Below are 16,132 nucleotides of genomic sequence, written 5' to 3' on the forward strand. Positions count from 1 at the left end.
TTGATCAAGACCCTAGGTAGGAGATAGAATAACACTTCAGGCAGGTACAGTGTCCTCCGTAATTATTGTTGTTTTGGCTCTGTACTCCAGCACTTTGGATTTGAAATGAAGACGCACAAATATTATACCCCCCAGACATGCAAACATCTCACGATTACAATAACAGGAGAGGTTAGCATTTTTGGGGAATGATATTTGTGCTTTTGTAACTCATAATTATTCACGATTCAGTCAGGACTATCCGCAATCATAGTAGCATCCACATTAATGCCATATCCAAAATTAAATCTAGAATCGGCTTCCTATTTCGCAACAAAGCCTCCTTCACTCACGCCGCCAAACATACCCTCGTAAAATTGACTATCCTACCGATCCTCGAATTCGGCCATTTACAAAATAGCTTCCAATACTCTACTCAGCAAACTGGATGCAGTCTATCACAGTGCCATCCGTTTTGTCACCAAAGCTCCTTATACCACTTTAATAGGCTAAATGTATTGTGTTTCAAAAGTGATATTGATCGTGTTTGGTTGTCAAAAGCAAAATATCAACATTTGTAGGAGATTTATGTTCTGTTTGGATGCCTTTACTGAGGAGTGGCTTCCGTCTGGCCACTCTACCCAGCCTCCACAGAGGTTCCAAACTTCCTAAGAATGATGAGCCACTGTGACCTGTATGCTCTAGTCGGCTGGCCCTCGCTACATATTTGTCACCAGACCCACTGGCTCCAGGTCATCTATAAGACTTTGCTAGGTAAAGCTCCGCCTTATCTCAGCTCACTGGTCACGATAACAACACCCACCCGTAGCACGCGCTCCAGCAGGTATATTTCACTGATCATCCCCAAAGCCAACACCTCCTTTTGCCGTCTTTCCTTCCAGTTCTCTGCTGCCAATGACTGGAACGAATTGCAAAAATTGCCGAAGCTGGAGACTTATATTTTTATCACTAACTTTAAACATCAGCTTTCTGAGCTTTAAAGTGGAGATCTCTCAACAACCATTCTCACGATAGCACATTGGTAATAGTCAGTGACAATTATCAAAGCTAAGTAGGGCTTCGTTAAAACCCTGGATGGGAGACTAAAGTGTAGCTATGGATAGATCAGTTTTCCACTAGGATGTGCTGCCCAGCCTATATATATATTTTTTCCTATATTGGAAATAACATTGAAGATCTGACATTGTTTTAAAGGTACAAATTCAACATATTTTATACAAAGTTTGTCTATGTTGAAATTTGGTTACGATAATAACATTATGTTGTGGTTGAAATTTCACCTTCAAAACAACAGTTTACGTCGTTGCCTTTTTTTCAAATCCTTTGTTTTTTCCACATCACAATACGCTGACAAATTACATTGAATCAACTTTGAGTGAACCATTGTGTGCCCAGTGCAAAGGCCCTTATCCAACTGATTTGTTTCTACCTCGATGAAAGTCGAAACATAGCCGTGCTTTTCAGCTTCATGTACCGGTAAATTGAACTGGTCACAGTTGAATTGTTTACATTTTCGGTTGATTATTATGTCTGAATCTCAAAGGCTTTTGTCAGTCCGCAGACAAATAAGCACAGAGACACCAGACAGTCCTTGTCTTCTGTGATTCCTGTTCGTAACACAACCCAGTAAGACCATTTCACTGTTAATGAAAAGTTTAAGAGGCGAGATGGTGATTATCACAGAAATGACGGTTGAGCAGACAAGTAGCTTTTGTCCTCAGAACTCATTTGAGAAAGTAAGCAGTGCCATCAATAACCCAGACAAACACATTCCCTAGATAACATTGTTTTCTGCATTAATGGCTTCGGCTGACATCGTTACTGTAATTATCTGATAGTTTTGTTCCTTCATTTATTTTCAGGCATACTCAACATAATAAACTCTGCTTATTGATAAGATCCAAATTGAAAGCGGAAGAAGAATCAAGACCAATGATTGCAGTTGAATAAATTAATTTAGAAAGTAATTACGTAGTTTGGTTAATTCTGTATATCTTCTCTGGCAGCTTTGCTGTGTGATAGGCTGAATAATATTAGTGACATTCCTCTGTTCTTCTCAGTCCTCAAAAACAGTTCAGTTTCTCAAACAGCTACCAGCTGCCAACCTGACTGGCTGACAGTGGACTGAAGGACACAAGCACATTCAGAGACTTGTCCCGAAGCCACTCCTATGTTGTCTTGGCTGTGTGCTTAGGGTCGTTGTCCTATTGGAAGGTGAACCTTCGCCCCAGTCTGAGGTCCTGAGCGCTCTGGAGCATGTTTTCATTAAGGATCTATCTCTGTACTTTGCTCCGATCATATTTCCCCCGATCCTGACTAGTCTCCCAGTCCCTGCCGCTGAAAAACATCCCACAGCATGATGCTGCCACCACCATGCTTCACCGTAGGGATGGTGCAAGGTTTCCTCCAGACGTGACGCTTGGCATTCAGACCAGAGAATCTTGTTTCTCATGGTCGGAGAGTCTTTAGGTGCCTTTTGGAAAACTCCAAGTGGACTGTCATGTGCCTTTTACTGAGGAGTGGCTTCCGTCTGGCCACTCTACCATAAAGGCCTGATTGGTGGAGTGCTGCATAGATGGTTGTCCTTCTGGAAGGTTCTCCCATCTCCACAGAGGAACTCTGGAGCTCTTTCAGAGTGACCATCGGGTTTTTGGTCACCTCCCTGACCAAGGCCCTTCTCCCCCGATTGCTCAATTTGGCCAGGCGGCCAGCTATCGAAAGAGTATTGGTGGTTCCAAACTTCTTCCATTTAAGAATGACGGAGGCCTCCGTGTTCTTGGGGACCTTCAATGCTGCAGACATTTTGGTACACTTCCCCAGATCTGTGCCTCGACACAATCCTGTCTCAGAACTCTACGGACAATTCCTTCAACCTTATGGCTTGATTTTTGCTTTGACATGCACTGTCAACTGTCAAAACCTAACAAAACGAGGAAATAGTCTAGTGGTCTGTATATGTAATGTGCAGCTGCTTTAACTTGTAACTTCGATGAGGGGAGGCAGTGATACCCCCCCATCGCCTCCCTCTCTCTCTCTCGCTCTTTCTCATAACTTAGAGGGAGAGCTCAGTCTCACAACCACTCATGTTTGCTACTTTAATCACTACGTTGTTGCCAGAAAAATTATAGATATGCCTGGCTGACTCTCTACCAACAAATTACAATGCCAAACAGTTTACGTGTTACCTTTGTGATACATTTTCACAATTATTGTTTCCATGTATTATTTATGTATGTTTTGCAACCTCATGTAAGCCCTCAAATAGCTCTATTGTCCATGGAATATTTGAGCCATGAAGACATTTGTCATTTTCCAATAACTGACGGTTATCATCTAATGTTACAATCTTATGTCGCATCAGTGAAATCTTAGGTTTATTCTATACAGCAATGCTGCCAAGTGCTCAACAGGCTGCGACAGCATAGTGTTTCCTAAACTCTACTCAGGCGTGTGATAATAAATTCAGACCCTAACCTCAGTTATTTATTCAAGCATGCTAAATAGTGTTAATTAGAATTTAATGGCTGTTTGTCATGAGGAAGCACAGGCACTGGGTTGTCGAGCACTGCCTTTATACCTAACCGGGAGCCTGAAGCTGGCTGGGGAGGGAGGGAGGGAGGGAGGGAGGGAGGGAGGGAGGGAGGGAGGGAGGGAGGGAGGGAGGAGGGAGGGAGGGAGGGAGGGAGGGAGGGAGGGAGGGAGGGAGGGAGGGAGGGAGGGAGGGAGGGAGGAAAGAGGAAAGAGAGAAAGAGAGAAAGAGAGAAAGAGAGAGAGAGAGAGATAGATAGAGAGAGAGAGAGAGAGATAGATAGATAGATAGATAGATAGATAGATAGATAGATAGATAGATAGATAGATAGATAGATAGATAGATAGATAGATAGATAGATAGATGGATGGATGGATGGATGGATGGATGGATGGATGGATGGATGGATGGATGGATGGATGGATGGATGGATGGATGGATGGATGGATGGATGGATGGATAGATAGATAGATAGATAGATAGATAGATAGATAGATAGATAGATAGATAGATAGATAGATAGATAGATAGATAGATAGATAGATAGATAGATAGATAGATAGATAGATAGATAGATAGATAGATAGATAGATAGATAGAGAGAGATAGATAGAGAGAGAGAGAGAGAGAACAGCACTTTACAGTAGCAGCCTTTGCCACAAGCTACAGCTGGGATAGACGTGGCTTTTTTAGTAACATTTTAGAGGAAGGGTTTTTATCATTCCCATGTTAGTCTCTCTCAAATATCTTCAATATGGACCACAGATGCTGGTGGTTACTTACCGATAAGGGAATATACGTTAGAGTATGTCTGTAATGCATTTTGGATTACTTCATCGCCTACATAAGCTCACTAATGCCGCTCATTTCATTTAAAAACTACTTGAGCAATTTCTCCCCACTCTCACTCTTGATATGCGTCATCAGAGGAAAAAAGTCTATGTTGAAATCCTGGTCCTGTGCCATATTATACACTCACAGTCCCTCCTCCCCCATTAGATGTGGCCATTAGGCATCATGCTAAAGCAGGAGGGGAGGTCTGATAGGTCTGTTGTCAGAGCTAAGCTATAGAGCAGACCCCTGCACACTCTCTGCCCCTCACTGGGCTGTCATTTGTCAATGTAAAACTCACTACCACTGACCCTGCCTATGTCTGTAGTGAACCTCAGCACTGACGTACAGTATGTGACCTTTGCTAGGTAGGGAGAAGTCCGGGCAGTATACTGTAGGTATTGAGTGAGATTTTTAATCAAATGGCAGATTAAGCAGGTTACTATATAAAGACATGTGTGCATTCTGCTGTCTCCCTGGAACTGCAAAGGAAACTATTATCAAAACTAAAGTATCTACAGGGATGAGATCTTGCGGGTGTGTGGGTATTCCATGTGGAAGGTTACAACTGAGCGATTTAGCACATTTGATGGAGAGGACACTCTCCTCCCCTGTTCCCCAGACCTCTCTTTTGCACAATTTTTCTTTGGCCGTGGAAATTGATTTGAATTGTGTGTTAAAATGGGATTTAATAAATCAGAAGATGTTAATGAGTATGTCCAATCCACAGAAGACCGGATGGCTCTCCTCATTATTTACCTTTGCCCCCCTCCACCCTAGCCTGGTTGCAAGTCTGTCTCTGTTCTTTTGCCAACTCATTGTATTGTCATGCGAATTGACAATTTCCCCCTCTACAAATCACAGTCACAAATCACAGAGTCAGAGCACATTCATACAAAATGTTCTGTATTCTACATATTACACCCTGTTTGTGTGGGATTCAATACATGTCCAGTGAACATGTGAACCAGACCCATGTGCTCTTTCTACTGGGAGAACTCCCATGTACCATCCACACAAAAATGTTTTTTTTTCTCACTTTTTAGTCTTTACTATGGTGAACTCCATTATAAAGAAGAGACTGTGAGTGTGAATCCCATTGAAATAATAATACAATAAAAAGTGCATCTCCCAAAGCTCTTCACATATTATTGAGCTCTATTTATATGAATCTATCTTTATTTGTTTGTAAATCTTCTCCAACTTCTTGTTTTACATCTGATGATAGGGACCAACAAAAGTCATACGGATATACTGAATATACAGTACCAGTCAAAAGTTTGGACACACCTAAGGTTTTTCTTTATTTTACTATTTTCCTCATGGTGTAAAAATAGTGAAGACATCAAAACTATGAAATAACACATGGAATCATGTGGTAACCAAAAAAGTGTTAAACAAATCAAAATATATTTTATTTTTGAGATACTTCAAAGTAGCCACCCTTTTCCTTGATGACAGCTTTGCACACTCTTGCCATTCTCTCAACCAGCTTCATGAGGTAGTCACCTGGAATGCATTTCAATTAACAGGTGTGCCTTGTTAAAAGTTCATTTGTGGAATTTCTTTCCTTCTTAATGTGTTGTAACCCAATTGTGACACGGTAGGGGTGGTATACAGGAGATAGCCCTATTTGGTAAAAGACTAAGTCCATATTATGGCAAGAACAGCTCAAATAAGCAAAGAGAAACTACAGTCCATCATTACTTTAAGACATGAAGGTCAGTAAATCCAGAAAATGTTCTTAATGTGCAGTCGCAAAAAACATCAAGTGCTATGATGAAACTGGCACTCATGAGGACCGCCACAGGAAAGGAAGACCCAGAGTTACCTCTGCTGCAGAGGATAAGTTCATTAGAGTTACCAGCCTCAGAAATCGGCAATTAACTACACCTCAGATTGTAGCCCAAATAAATGTTTCACAGAGTTCAAGTAACAGATACAACTCGGGCACATCCCAACATCAACTGTTCAGAAGAGACTGTGTGAATCAGGCCTTCATGGTCAAATTGCTGCAAAGAAACCACTACTAAAGGACATCAATAAGAGGAAGAGACTTGTTTGGGCCAAGAAACACAAGCAATGGACATTAGACTGGTGGAAATCTGTCCCTTGGTCTGAGGAGTACAAATGTGCGATTTTTGGTTCCAACCGCCATGTGTTTGTGAGACGCAGAGTAGGTGAACAGATTATCTCTGCATGTGTGGTTCTCACTGTGAAATATGGCGGAGAAGGTGTAATTGTGTGTGGGTGGTTTACTGGTAACACTGTCAGTGATTTATTTAGAATTCAAGGCACACTTAACCAGCATGGCTACCACAGCATTCTGCAGCGATACGCCATCCCATCTGGTTTACACTTAGTGAGACTGTCATTTGTTTTTCAACAGGACAATGACGCAAAACACACCTCCAGGCTGTGTAAGGGTTATTTGACCAAGAAGGAGAGTGATGGAGTGCTGCATCAGATGACCTGGCCTCCACAATCACCGACCACAACCCAATTGAGATGGTTTGGGATGAGTTGGACCGCTGAGTGAAGGAAAAGCAGCCAACAAGTGCTCAGCATATGCGGGAACTCCTTCAAGACTGTTAGAAAAGCATTCCAGGTGAAGCTGGTTGAGAGAATGCCAATAGTGTGCAAAGCTGTCATCAAGGCAAAGGGTGGCTACTTTGAAGAATCTAAAATATATTTTTGATTTGTTTAACACTTTTTTGATTACTACATGATTCCATGTGTTATTTCATAGTGTTGATGTCTTCACTATTGTTCTACAATGTAGAAAATAGTCCAAATAAAGAAAAACCCTTGAATGAGGTGTGTCCAAATGCTTGATTGTGTAAATGAGTTATTGAATGTATAGAGTAATTAGATTTAAAGGAAATCACTCAGAATACATTACAGAATAGTGTAAATATGTCAGGTGATTGGTTAATGCCCCTATTTGCAGTCACTATCAATTACTCATTAGGACATAGTTAGTATTTACATTTTCATCATCAGAGTGTCCCAAATGGCATCATATTCTCTATATTGTGCACTACTTTTGACCAGGGCCCATATGGTGTGTCTCCATACACTCGGCTGTAAACAAATGTAGTCCAATGAAATGAACCAGGGTGAACACCTGAAAACCCATTTTCAGTAAGTATTAGCTGTGACAACTCCAAACCCAAACAATGCAGTAATTCATGTAGGACTAAAACTAACATAAGGTAGAACAAAAACACGCAATAAATAGAAATAAGAGGAACACGAGAAAGTAAGTAAGCATACTATATATATGGTCAGTCAGATCTTGTAGCCTATTTACAATGTGCAGTGATACTGGAGTAATAGAGGTAGATACTGTATGTACAGAGGTAAGGTGACTAGGCATCAGGATATATGAAAAACACAGTAGCAGCAAACTATATGATGATTGTATGTGAGTCGGTGTGGGTAGAGTCAGTATAAATGTATGTGCATATTATGTGTGTGTGAATAAATGATGAAGTGGGTGTTTGTGCATGTGTGTTGGAGTATCAGTGTGAGTGTGTAGGGTCCTGTGAGTGCATAGAGAAAGTGCAAAAAGTAAATTCAAGGGTCCTGTCGTGAAAGGTGCTGGCCTAGCCCAGGCTGTGGTTGAGCATAGACTAACCTATCCTCCATTTCATGACTCTAATAAGAGAACTCCAACGGTTGAGACACCCATTCCTCAATGAGATATTAACAGTGAAAACATTTGACCTGATGGAGTCCTGTAAAGAAATGAAAAGCTCATTAATTCCTGTGTAGCGATGAGGAGAAGTGGGCCGTAGGAGAGAGAGAGAGAGAGAGATGGAGAGAGTGAAAACAGTGAGGGCAGAGAAGGTGCCATGGTAATGGAAGCCATGAACTCAGCGTTTCAACATCCAGTATGGTACTCTGGAAGTAGATAATATAGGAAGGGATGGAGGGATGAGGGTATGAAAAGAGCTGAGATCAAACATAAGCAGCCTGGTGTTGTTGTGTTGTGGAGTAAAGGCTCTTAGATTCTCAGACACTGGCTCTCTGTGTGTAGAGTCGGGAAAGCTCACACAACTCAATTAGGTGACATTTTTCTCTCCCATTGCAGTTCTCTGGAGGTTAGCGCAATGGAACGATTTACTTTGTCACTTTCATTTGTCATTGATCTTGTTTGAATTCAATAGTACTTAAAGGAAGAATCGTTGGTTGTCTGAAAGTCATTTCTAATGAACGTTATTGACTTTGTCTGGCATTACTTTATAACACTGATCTTAGAGGAACAGAGCTTGAGGGATCTCTCTAAATACTCCCTCTTTCTAGTCCTGAAGAATGGGAATTTGAGGAACTCACTGGCATTCATACTTTTCTCATGATATCTGTGTGATACACCATATGTGAACTGATTGCCCCCCATCTATCTTCAGAGCTCGTGCTGCTAGGCAACCTAAACTGGAACATGCTTAACACCCCAGCCATCCTACAATCTAAGCTTGATGCCCTCAATCTCACACAAATTATCAATGAACCTATCAGGTACCACCCCAAAGCCGTAAACACGGGCACCCTCATAGATATCATCATAACCAACTTGCCCTCTAAATACACCTCTGCTGTTTTCAACCAAGATCTCAGCGATCACTGCCTCATTGCCTGCATCCGTAATGGGTCAACAACCTCCACTCATCACTATCAAACGCTCCCTGAAACACTTCAGCGAGCAGGCCTTTCTAATCGACCTGGCCAGGGTATCCTGGAAGGATTTTTACCTCATCCCGTCAGTAGAGGATGCCTGGTTATTTTAAAAAAAGCCTTCCTCACCATCTTAAATAAGCATGCCCCATTCAAGAAATGTAGAACCAGGAACAGATATAGCCATTGGTTCTCTCCAGACCTGACTGCCCTTAACCACACAAAAACATCCTATGGCGTTCTGCATTAGCATCAAACAGCCCCCGTGATATGCAACTTTTCAGGGAAGCTAGAAACCAATATACACAGGCAGTTAAAAAAGCAAAGGCTAGCTTTTTCAAGCAGAAATTTGCTTCCTGCAACACAAACTCAAAAACGTTCTGGGACACTGTAAAGTCCATGGAGAATAAGAACACCTCCCCCCAGCTGCCCACTGCACTGAGGATAGGAAACACTGTCACCACTGATAAATCCACTACAATTGAGAATTTCAATAAGCATTTTTCTACGGCTGGCCATGCTTTCCACCTGGCTACCCCTACCCCCGTCAACAGCACTGCACACCCCACAGCAACTCGCCCAAGCCTTCCCCATTTCTCCTTCTCCCAAATCCAGTCAGCTGATGTTCTGAAAAAGCTGCAAAATCTGGACTCCTACATATCAGACAATCTGGACCCTTTCTTTCTAAAATTATCTGCCGAAATTGTTGCAACCCCTATTACTAGCCTGTTCAACCTCTCTTTCGTGTCGTATGAGATTCCCAAAGATTGGAAAGCAGCTGCGATCACGCCCCTCTTCAAAGGTGGCAACTCTCTTGACCCAAACTGCTACAGACCTAAATCTAGGTCCATTAACTTCCGGCGCCGACAGAGATGGCCGCCTCGCTTCGCGTTCCTAGGAAACTATGCAGTTTTTAATTTTTTTTACGTGTTATTTCTTACATTAGTACCCCAGGTCATCTTAGGTTTCATTACATACAGTCGAGAAGAACTACTGAATATAAGAGCAGTGTCAACTCACCATCAGTATGAGCAAGAATATGACTTTCGCGAAGCGGATCCTGTGTTCTGCCTTTCACCCAGGACAACGGAATGGATCCCAGCCGGCGACCCAAAAAACCGACTTCGTAAAAGAGGGAAACGAAGCCGAGCAAGGGTAGCATTCCAGAGGGACATCAGAGACTGTAACGTTCTTTGCTTCACGGAAACATGGCTCACTGGAGAGACGCAAACTGGAATCCATACATCCTGAGGCTGCATTCATTGTAGCTGGGGATTTTAACAAGGCTAATCTGAAAACAAGACTCCCTAAATTGTATCAGCATATCGATTACGCAACCAGGGCTGGCAAAACCTTGGATCATTGCTATTCTAACTTCCGCGACGCATATAAGGCCCTGCCCCGCCCTCCTTTCGGAAAAGCTGACCACGACTCCATTTTGTTGATCCCTGCCTACAGACAGAAACTAAAACAAGAAGCTCCCACGTTGAGGTCTGTTCAACGCTGGTCCGCCCAATCTGATTCCACGCTCCAAGACTGCTTCCATCACGTGGACTGGGATATGTTCCGTATTGCGTCAGACAACAACATTGACGAATACGCTGATTCGGTGTGCGAGTTCATTAGAACGTGCGTTGAAGATGTCATTCCCATAGCAACGATTAAAACATTCCCAAACCAGAAACCGTGGATTGATGGCAGCATTCGTGTGGAACTGAAAGCGCGAACCACTGCTTTTAATCAGGGCAAGGTGACCGGAAACATGACCGAATACAAACAGTGTAGCTATTCCCTCCGCAAGGCAATCAAACAAGCTAAGCGCCAGTATAGAGACAAAGTAGAATCTCAATTCAACGGCTCAGACACAAGAGGTATGTGGCAGGGTCTACAGTCAATCACGGATTACAAAAAGAAAACCAGCCCCGTCACGGACCAGGATGTCTTGCTCCCTCGCAGACTAAATAACTTTTTTGCCCGCTTTGAGGACAATACAGTACCACTGACACGGCCTGCAACCAAAACATGCGGCCTCTCCTTCACTGCAGCCGAGGTGAGTAAAACATTTAAACGTGTTAACCCTCGCAAGGCTGCAAGCCCAGACTGCATCCCCAGCCGCGCCCTCAGAGCATGCACAGACCAGCTGGCTGGTGTGTTTACAGACATATTCAATCAATCCCTATCCCAGTCTGCTGTTCCCACATGCTTCAAGAGGGCCACCATTGTTCCTGTTCCCAAGAAAGCTAAGGTAATTGAGCTAAATGACTACCGCCCCGTAGCACTCACTTCCGTCATCATGAAGTGCTTTGAGAGACTAGTCAAGGACCATATCACCTCCACCCTACCTGACACCCTAGACCCACTCCAATTTGCTTACCACCCAAATAGGTCCACAGACAATGCAATCTCAACCACACAGCACACTGCCCTAACCCATCTGGACAAGAGGAATACCTATGTGAGAATGCTGTTCATCGACTACAGCTCGGCATTTAACACCATAGTACCCTCCAAGCTCGTCATCAAGCTCGAGACCCTGGGTCTCGACCCCGCCCTGTGCAACTGGGTACTGGACTTCCTGACGGGCCACCCCCAGGTGGTGAGGGTAGGCAACAACATCTCCACCCCGCTGATCCTCAACACTGGGGCCCCACAAGGGTGCGTTCTGAGCCCTCTCCTGTACTCCCTGTTCACCCACGACTGCGTGGCCACGCACGCCTCCAACTCAATCATCAAGTTTGCGGACGACACAACAGTGGTAGGCTTGATTACCAACAATGACGAGACAGCCTACAGGGAGGAGGTGAGGGCCCTCGGAGTGTGGTGTCAGGAAAATAACCTCACACTCAACGTCAACAAAACTAAGGAGATGATTGTGGACTTCAGGAAACAGCAGAGGGAACACCCCCCTATCCACATCGATGGAACAGTAGTGGAGAGGGTAGTAAGTTTTAAGTTCCTCGGCATACACATCACAGACAAACTGAATTGGTCCACCCACGCAGACAGCATCGTGAAGAAGGCGCAGAAATTCGGCTTGTCACCAAAAGCACTCACAAACTTCTACAGATGCACAATCGAGAGCATCCTGGCGGGCTGTATCACCGCCTGGTACGGCAACTGCTCCGCCCACAACCGTAAGGCTCTCCAGAGGGTAGTGAGGTCTGCACAACGCATCACCGGGGGCAAACTACCTGCCCTCCAGGACACCTACACCACCCGATGTTACAGGAAGGCCATAAAGATCATCAAGGACAACAACCACCCGAGCCACTGCCTGTTCACCCCGCTATCATCCAGAAGGCGAGGTCAGTACAGGTGCATCAAAGCTGGGACCGAGAGACTGAAAAACAGCTTCTATCTCAAGGCCATCAGACTGTTAAACAGCCACCACTAACATTGAGTGGCTGCTGCCAACACACTGACTCAACTCCAGCCACTTTAATAATGGGAATTGATGGGAAATGATGTAAAATATATCACTAGCCACTTTAAACAATGCTACCTAATATAATGTTTACATACCCTACATTATTCATCTCATATGTATACGTATATACTGTACTTTATATCATCTACTGCATCTTTATGTAATACATGTATCACTAGCCACTTTAACTATGCCACTTTGTTTACATACTCATCTCATATGTATGTACTGTACTCGATACCATCTACTGTATCTTGCCTATGCCGCTCTGTACCATCTCTCATTCATATATCTTTATGTACATATTCTTTATCCCCCTACACTTGTGTGTATAAGACAGTAGTTTTGGAATTGTTAGTTAGATTACTTGTTGGTTATTACTGCATTGTCGGAACTAGAAGCACAAGCATTTCGCTACACTCGCATTAACATCTGCTAACCATGTGTATGTGACAAATAAAATTTGATTTGATTTGATTTGATCTATCCTACCCTGCCTTTATATGGTCTTCGAAAGCCAAGTCAACAAACAGATTACCAACCATTTCGAATCCCACCATACCTTCACCGCTATGCAATCAGGTTTCAGAGCTGGTCATGGGTGCACCTCAGCCACGCTCAAGGTCCTAAACGATATCTTAACTGCCATCGATAAGAAACAATACTGTGCAGCCGTATTCATTGACCTGGCCAAGGCTTTCGACTCTGTCAATCACCACATCCTCATCGGCAGACTCGATAGCCTTGGTTTCTCAAATGATTGCCTCGCCTGGTTCACCAACTACTTCTCTGATAGAGTTCAGTGTGTCAAATCGGAGGGCCTGTTGTCCGGGCCTCTGGCAGTCTCTATAGTCCACTCTTTTCAGCTTCAACTGATTTTGGTTAAATCTTCAAATTAAAACTTTTATTTATTTTGGTGTTCAGAAGTGCAACGGTTTCACAGTATTTTAGAAGGGGATTGAGAAAATGTTTTTTCTCTTATACACATGGATTGGTTGTACAGGTAGTGTACAGGTAGGCTACTGTATGTTGGCATATTCATCAGAATTATTCATGTTTGTCAGTCTCTATGCCTCAGGGTTCAATTCTTGGACCGACTCCCTTCTCTGTATACATCAATGATGTCGCTCTTGCTGCTGGTGAGTCTCTGATCCACCTCTACGCAGACGACACCATTCTGTATACTTCTGGCCCTTCTTTGGACAGTGTGTTAACAATCCTCCAGACAAGCTTCAATGCCATACAACACTCCTTCTGTGGCCTCCAATTGCTCTTAAATACAAGTAAAACTAAATGCATGCCCTTCAACCGATCGCTGCCTGCACCTGCCCACCCGTCAAACATCACTACTCTGGACGGTTCTGACTTAGAATATGTGGACAACTACAAATACCTAGGTGTCTGGTTAGACTGTAAACTCTCCTTCCAGACTCACATCAAACACCTCCAATCCAAAGTTAAATCTAGAATTGGCTTCCTATTTCGCAACAAAGCATCCTTCACTCATGCTTCCAAACATACCCTTGTAAAACTGACCGTCCTACCGATCCTCGACTTCGGCGATGTCATTTACATTTCCGCTTTGTCACCAAAGCCCCATATGCTACCCACCACTGCGACCTGTATGCTCTTGTTGGCTGGCCCTCGCTTCATACTCGTCGCCAAACCCACTGGCTCCAGGTCATCTACAAGACCCTGCTAGGTAAAGCTCCCCCTTATCTCAGCTCCCTGGTCACCATAGCAGCACCCACCTGTAGCACGCGCTCCAGCAGGTATATCTATCTGGTCACCTCCAAAACCAATTCTTCCTTTGGCCGCCTCTCCTTCCAGTTCTCTGCTGCCAATGACTGGAACGAACTGCAAAAATCTCTGAAACTGGAAACACTTATCCCCCTCACTAGCTTTAAGCACCAACTGTCAGAGCAGCTCACATATTACTGCACCTGTACATAGCCCATCTATAATTTAGCCCAAACAACTACCTCTCCCACTACTGTATTTATTTATTTATTTTGCTCCTTTGCACCCCATTATTTCTATCTCTGCCTTGCACATTCTTCCACTGCAAATCTACCATTCCAGTGTTTTACTTGCTATATTGTATTTACTTGGCCACCATGGCCTTTTTTTTGCCTTTACCTCCCTTATCTCAACTCATTTGCTCACATCGTATATATTTTTCTACTGTATTATTGACTGTGCGTTGGTTTTACTCCATGTGTAACTCTGTGTTGTTGTATATGTCGAACTGCTTTGCTTTATCTTGGCCAGGTCGAAATTGTAAATGAGAACTTGTTCTCAACTTGCCTACCTGGTTAAATAAATGTGAAATAAATAAATAAAAATACTAAAGATTGATTCAATATCTCAGGTATTGGGTGTTGTTGAGTGTTGTTGAGGGACAGTAGCCTGCCTAGATATGGAGCCACCCTCTCCCATGTTCTATGGTTAATAGAGAATATGAGCTGGCTAACCTCTGAACTCAATTGGTTTGCTTCAGAGCCTTATATTTCTTTATATGAGCCCCCTTCAAAATAGGGCTCTGGTTTGCTTGATTTGTACTATGTAACACTGGAGGCCAATGGAGCCTCTCTGCCCAAGGCCCTACAAGCTAATGCAATTGTTCTGCTGCCGTTTATAGACAGATAATGCACTTGAAGCTGAAAGGAAAAACCTATAGATTCACATAATTAATTTGTCCTTGAATAATGACATGATGCCGCACATAGACATTTCTCCTGACATAGAACTTGATATGTTTTTCTCTTTTTACCCCTCAGCCGCTTCCCGTCAGCACAGTGCCTCCCACTGGCGGATGCAGGACATTGCACAGGAGTCTGTTGACAGCTCAGATGAGGAGTTTTTCGATGCCAGAGGTTAGTTTCATTTTTTCCTTTGATAACACCCAGAGAGCTTAGTTCAACTCTCTCTCTCTTTCCTGTCTTTCTTCCTCTCTCATCTTCCCCTTATCTCTCTTCCTTTGTGAGCACCCTGAAAAGTGCCTTATCCTATCACATGGGTCCGATTGGGCTTACATGCCTGACAGGCTAATATATTCTCAGGCTTCCTCACAGGTCTTTTGAACAGTGAAAGGGGAAATCATTTGAACTGTAATGCAAGAATCACACATCACCAGGGAATTTGCATGCAGCTTGGGATGTGGTCAGGGGAGCTATTTAACGTGGGTCAATGATTTCTGTTTTGATTGATTGGAGAGAAGTCTATCTCCAGGCTAAGATAGAGGCTGATTGCTAATGCTAGACCCCCGGTGGGAAGATAGAGGCGAAGGAAGGTGACTCAGTTGTATAACAGTAATGGTTGCTGATCTCTGTTGAGTGGATTCCCTACAGGAACGCCGTAGTAACAGGTGTGTTGTTGCTCTTAACACCAGGCTTTCACACAGTAGGCGCATGGTGAAAATTGTAGGTGGTCTGGAACTATTGTCCCTGTCTGAAATGGAGAGCATCTGTTGCATGTTGCTTGTATGCTCTGTCCTGACAGCTTTGTCCAACCAAATGTCATTTTCCTTGTTAACTAATTTCCCTCTAGAACAATACATCTCCAGTCCTTAGTTGTACCTATGTAGTGCACTATATAGGGAATATGGCGTCATTTGGAATGCCTCCATGGAACCTGAGGAAGATAAATCATGTCCTGAATGCGACCCA

At 43.4% G+C, this 16,132-nt stretch overlaps 1 protein-coding gene across 1 annotated transcript in view; it reads left to right on the forward strand.

Annotated features, from left to right (window-relative positions):
- LOC112267102 (membrane-associated phosphatidylinositol transfer protein 3) overlaps positions 1 to 16,132 on the forward strand; it is a 99,049-nt gene that overhangs the window by 6,413 nt on the left and 76,504 nt on the right. The window contains exon 2 of the mRNA XM_042297417.1: positions 15,245 to 15,340. Coding sequence (XP_042153351.1) covers positions 15,245 to 15,340 — 96 coding nt within the window. The remainder of the gene's footprint in view (positions 1 to 15,244; positions 15,341 to 16,132) is intronic.

This window comes from Oncorhynchus tshawytscha, linkage group LG14, assembly GCF_018296145.1.
Source record: "Oncorhynchus tshawytscha isolate Ot180627B linkage group LG14, Otsh_v2.0, whole genome shotgun sequence".
NCBI classification, from domain to species: Eukaryota; Metazoa; Chordata; class Actinopteri; order Salmoniformes; family Salmonidae; genus Oncorhynchus; species Oncorhynchus tshawytscha.